The 6,105-nt window shown below is 48.9% G+C and overlaps 1 protein-coding gene across 1 annotated transcript; it reads right to left on the reverse strand.

The window, feature by feature from the left end:
- Window positions 1-4,368: 4,368 nt before the first annotated feature.
- Window positions 4,369-6,105, reverse strand: LOC104602168 (uncharacterized). The gene has a single exon (XM_010265769.3). The coding sequence runs from the start codon at window positions 5,599-5,601 to the stop codon at window positions 4,570-4,572; it is 1,032 nt and encodes a 343-aa protein (XP_010264071.1). The 5' UTR covers window positions 5,602-6,105; the 3' UTR covers window positions 4,369-4,569.

Raw genomic sequence — 6,105 nt, forward strand, 5'->3', positions numbered from 1 at the left:
AGTTACCAGATCGCAACCATGATAGAAACCAAGTTTGTCACACATTGAGCTCAGACAAATGAACCACCCCGGAAAGAGGCCACCTCGGGATAGGCCTACCTCGGTGCAAGATCACCTCGGTACTAAGGGACTTCGGCATTCGGAGTAGATCAGGTCTGTGGAACAAGAGCTCAGGCAGCTCGCCACCAAGCAGCCCAGCACTTCATATGCAACTCACTATCTAGTCAGGTTGACCTTCACATGGTAACCCCGAGGATCTCACCACCGGATCCCGTGCTTTTCGGGATCACAGCTCATAACGACTAGCACTACCTCCCCGTCCTATTCGGGCGGCAGTGATAAACCTTATCGGCTAGCGACGTTATCTCATGTTAATACGGAAATAGGCCTCATCATAGCAAGGATCCCGGAACCACTTCGAAAAACCCGCGAGGACTCCAGTATATAAAGACCCCAACCCTCCAGGGGTGAAGGTACGCGTAATCTCTGCTCTCTAGCTCTCTTGCTTTCTTAAAGCTCTCATCAGCTCGCAACCATATATTGACTTAAGCATCGGAGTAACCTCTCCGGGCAAGCCCCCCGGGTTCTCTAATTCTCCTTGTGCAGATTAATCAAGTCTATTGTCTATTGGAAACCAAGTCATCGCCAGTTAGGAGTAATCGGATTGCGTCTCATCATATGGCGCCGTCTGTGGGAACCTGATACAAAAAGCTCGTCTTCCCCAAAAGAAAAGAAAAAACATCCATGGCATCTTCCAATAACACCGGGCAGAACACTGTGCCCCTTTCTGCAGATGGGGTGCCAACTTTGAATGTGCCTCGGGTTATGGCACCGGTGTATGCCCCTCTCCCTCCCACGGTAGGGGCAACCTTTGTCGAACCCTCGGTAATCCCCCCTGCAGTCAGGCAGAACCAACTCAATGACCTAGTGCATTGTGTACGGGCTATGCAAGACCAGATGCAGCAAGTTCAGCAGTTCTAGCAATACAGAAGTAGGTCCTGCATCACTTCTACTAGTAGCAATACCAGCAGCAGTTCCCACCACTGCAACAAGCTCCAAAGAAAATTCCACCTCGGCATCCTGAGACACAACCAAACAGGTCTCGTCGTCAGAACGGTCGACCGCCTCGCCAAGGAGAAACTTCCCGGACTCAAAACCCTCACGGGAGCCAAGTTTCAACCCATCGCAGGGGAAAGCGGCCAGCCACTCCTCTCGCCTAGGCAAATAGGTTGGGAGACACTCAGCCCGCTAGTGCTGTTTCACCCCAGCCTTCACAGCTCGAACGATTGCTCGCGGGAAACCGGTTCGGGGCTCTAGTCGTGGATTCAAGACAAGGCCCCTCCATCCGCAACAACCATCCTCAACAGTCCGAGTAGCATCATGCCAGAATAGTGCCCGATGGTACAGAAGCCAGCAGTACGAACGCGGAGCCAATCAAGAGGCAACAACGGCGACAACGCAAGGCTAGCCGAGCCACAATCAAAGACAACCCAAACTGCCCAAAGGCAAAGAAGAGGCGAGCTCGGGAACCGTAAAGACCACTCCGCTCCTCTTCGTGCCGTCTCCCTTATCCCCCGAGCTCCTAGTCGTCTCGATGCCAAAAGACTTCAAGGTACCTCCCCTGGACAAGTACAACGGGTCGCTCGACCCGAATGACCATGTGGATTCTTTCCAATCCCAGATGCACCTAGCTGGGGCTGATGAATCCTGCATGTGCATTGCCTTCTTCACAACCTTTAAGGGAGTGGCTCGTACATGGTACAAAAACCTTGCGCCCGGGACAATTAAAAGTTGGGCGTAGTTCGTGCAGATATTCACCTCGCACTTCATCACCATCAAGAGGTGCCCGAGGTCCCAGGAAAGCCTCCTCAGCATAGTCCAGAGGGTGGGAGAGTCAATACGGAGCTACATCAAACAGTTCATCGACGCGTGCTTGCAGATCCCCGACCTAGATCCCGCCATGAAACTCACAACAACGAAAAGAGGCATCACCCACAAGGAGTTAAAGTGGAACGTGGTAGCCAACAAGCCCAAAGATGTCTCAGAGTTTCTCAAGCTCGCTGACCAGTTCATCAGAACAGAAGAAGAGATGAACCAAAAAAGCGAGAACCCACAAGAGAAAAGGAAAAGAGAAGGCGACGCCTTAACCAACGGGGATAATAAGCGGAAAAAGGATGAAGTAGTTAGAGGAGGGAATAAACCAAATCAACATTTCCGAGCTCTTCCAGTCGACGAGATGAATTGTATGCCCTTGAATGCGAAGCAAAGAGAAATTCTTATGGCGATCAAGGACGCATCCTTTTTAAAGTCACCACCTCGACTGAGAGGGGATCCAAATACGAGGAACAAAAATGTATATTGTCATTTTCACAGAGACCATGGTCATAGCACCGAAAACTGTAGAAACCTCCGCGATGAGATCGAAGAACTCATCCGTCAGGGATACCTAAAAAATTTTGTACTAAAAGAAAATAAAAATCAAGCAGATCACTAGGGGGAGCAAGGGAGAGATGCTCCCGAGACCAGTATTAGGCAGATAGAGCAGCCGCAGAGACAACTGCCCGAAGAAAGGCCAGTTCGAGGGATAATTCATCTGATCACAGGCGGGTCAATTGTCATGGGTTGCACATCAGCCACAGCGAAAACGTCGGCTCATGAGTTGGAAAGATAAGAGCAGAACCTCCCGAAGCGGCCAAGGTTCGAAGAGCTCGTGTTCTTCACTAAAGATGACGTGTGCGGGATCCAATACCCCCACGTGGTCGAATAAATCTGACCGGTGACTCATCTGACTAGCTACTTGAACTTCAGACCAAATCCACTTGGCTCGTCATGAACTCCCCGCACCAGGTCAAGACCCCTATCCAGGGGAGTGGGGGCAATTGATGAAGGGTGATTTGACCCGACCTCATAATGGGGAGACACGTGGACATGACTCGACATAAGTGACAACTTGACACAATCAGATTGGTACGTGAACAAAACCCGACACGAGTGACAGATCAGTGTGATCAGTTTGCTACAGAGCGACCTTGGGTACCCTGTTACCCCGAACCAAAGCTACTTCAAGTTACCAGATTGCAACCAGGATAGAAACCATGTTCGTCACACATCGAGCTCAGACAAATGAACCACCCCGGAAAGTGGCCACCTCGGGATAGGCCTACCTCGGTGCAAGATCACCTCGGTACTAAGGCACTTCGGCATTCGGAGTAGATCAGGTCTGTGGAACAAGAGCTCAGGCAGCTCGCCACCAAGCAGCCCAGCACTTCACAGGCAGCTCACTATCTAGTCAGGTTGACCTTCATATGGTAACCCCGAGGATCTCACCACCGGACCCCATGCTTTTCGGGATGACGCCTCGTAACAGCTAGCACTATCTCCCAGTCCTATTAGGGCGGCAGTGATAAACCTTATCGGCTAGCGGCGTTATCTCCTATTAATACGGAAACGGGCCTCATCATAGCAAGGATCCCGGAACCACTCCGTAAAACCCGCGAGGACTCCAGTATATAAAGACCCCAACCCTCCAGGGGCGAAGGTACGCGTAATCTCTACTCTCTAGCTCTCTAGCTCTCTTGCTTTGTTAAATCTCTCATAAGCTCACAACTATATACTGATTTAAGCATCTGATTCTCCTTATGCAAATTAATCAAGTTCGTTATCTACCGGAAGCCAAGACATCGCCAGCTAAGAAGAGTCGGATTGCGTCTCATCATATAAAGATGTGATCAACATCCTCCTCTTCACCATATATATTGCAAGAACCACTTATATCAAAACCCCTCGAGATTAACATCTTTGAGCGGAGCTTTTCATTAAAAAGAAGATACATGAATATTGCTAATTAACTCATTATCCACGCACCTGAACATTCTCTCTCGAAAGGCAAGCCACTTTACGACGAAGTGACAGCTCACGGAAAAATATTTATGGCCAGGAAAGGGAAGTAGGTGCGATCTTCCAAGTGGCATATCTATATCCAATGGTGGGCCCTCCTGTTAAAGGCCTTCCCTCCTTTTACAGCCATACTTTTGATCTTTGAAGAACAATAAAGGGATGTATGTGGTTCCCACAGAGACAGAGTTCTTTGCTATTGATAATTGATCGATTGTCTTTTATTAGCCTCCGCTTCTACCCTTATTTCTTTTCAGTGCAAATTAAATTAATTTATTTTGCATCAGTACAAATGCATAAAGAATAATGTAATAATTTCTACTTCACTGTTGCTTGGGTCGCACTTTGCCGTAGCTTCTATGCTTAGCTCCACAGCCAACAAACGTATCGTGAACGCCAAGGCCAACCACCACCCCTTCCACGTGTCAGTCTAAGACAAATAGTATCATTCTCATAATTTTTATTGAGAAGTCATTTCCATAAATAATTCACCGAACGATTGTTTTTTTATTAATTAAGATTAAGCGTAATTAATCGAGGGACAATGCATCTTGCCATTTCCCCGAGCAATAATAGTTATTTACAAAGAAAGCCCTCCAACGGCGGCGTCTCGGGGTCTCAGGGATCAGGGGTGGCTAATTTTAGCTCTAGCTCGTCCCACTTCGAAATGTGACTTTAATAAAACAGGTAAGACTTCACCGCGTCGCGACACCGTGACACGACGGACCCACCAACATTCCCCAGCCTCTTTCCGAAGCAACCGTCACCGCCGCATTCTCCGTCCGATAAGATGACGGCGTCAGCATCCCACCAAGTCTTTTCTGATTCCGGTTCCGTCGAATCTAAAGGCAGTCCAAGGTTCCTCATATCTCGCACCACCACTGAGCTGGCGTCATCTCTGACGTACACCTTTTCCACTCCGCCTGAGTCGACGCCCGTTATCCTTCTCTGTCGAGGCTGCCATTCCGCAAAACTCGCCGGAATCTGACGCCCCACTCTGGCGTCCCAGATCCTCAACGCTGCGTTTCTGCGGTTCTCCAGTCCCGCCGATAATATCACTGCCGGCGACACCATCGACACTGCTGGGAACTGACACCTTCCTCCAAAGAACGAACATATGGTTTGGTCTTTGTTCAGATCCCACATCGAGATAACATTCTCCGACGGGTTCCGAAACCCCAGGCCTAATCCGTCCCATAATTTGACGACGCTTTTGCTGCTTGCGAAGTCGGACCACGAAGATCCATCTTCGCAGCTGCTGCGTCGTCGCCGGTGTCTCAATCTAAAACTCTCCTCTCGGTCCTCGTCGCAATTACGAGAACCCGCCACTCGAAAATCTTCATCGATGGGTCCTCGATTTTCGAATTCCGAAACGGTTTCGTCTTCATCATCCGATGAAGAACATGAGAAGCTCTCATCTTCATCATCGTCGTCGTCGACCAGCGTCCTGAAAATATGTTCTGAAGTTACGGGTCTACCCCTCCACAATCTGAAAATTAGGAGTTGGGTTCTTGCGATTACGCTACTGAAAGTTGCAAGGAAGGCGACAATCAGGGCCCCCCATGTCCAGAGACTGTAATTGAGAGAAACTTTTTCGATCCCTGCGAGATGAAAAAGACGGGAAACGAAAGATGGGTTCTGTAAGCAATTTATCCCTGCTTCAAAACCGTTTATTCTACTGATAACCGGTATTTCCATGGTTATCATGCGCCACTGAATATAGCAAAAACGAAGAAAAAAAAAAGTAGCCTGCACGGCTGCACCCAAAGAAAAGGCTTCAGATAAGCTTCTTCAGGGCGAAGGCGACGGAAAGAGAGAGAGAAGAAACAGAGAGGAGGTGAGAAATGGGAGGCGGAGGGGTTTTAATAATCGCCGAGGAGGAGAGAGAGGGAATATAGAAATTGTATATGGATGACGTGGAGTATATTGATTTGTGTAGTGGCTTGAGAGAGCTGGTGGGAATCGGATACACGTCAGTGAGAGAGATGAAGCGGGTCTCCGTCTCTTGGGAATGGATGGATTGGATTGGATGAGTCAGCAACTTCAGAATGCTGCGATCTGGTGCACTAATTTCAACTGCGTACTGTTCGAGTTTGTGGCAATCAGAGCTTTTCCTTGAGTAATCAATCAATCAGTAGACAGACCCTCTCGGCCTCTGGTCCAAATTCCGAAAGGCAAAATCTCTGTTAGCGTTAAGGTTAGGTGCTTCAC

Source organism: Nelumbo nucifera, chromosome 3 (assembly GCF_055504915.1).
Source record: "Nelumbo nucifera cultivar China Antique chromosome 3, China Antique-T2T, whole genome shotgun sequence".
In the NCBI taxonomy this organism is placed as follows: domain Eukaryota; kingdom Viridiplantae; phylum Streptophyta; class Magnoliopsida; order Proteales; family Nelumbonaceae; genus Nelumbo; species Nelumbo nucifera.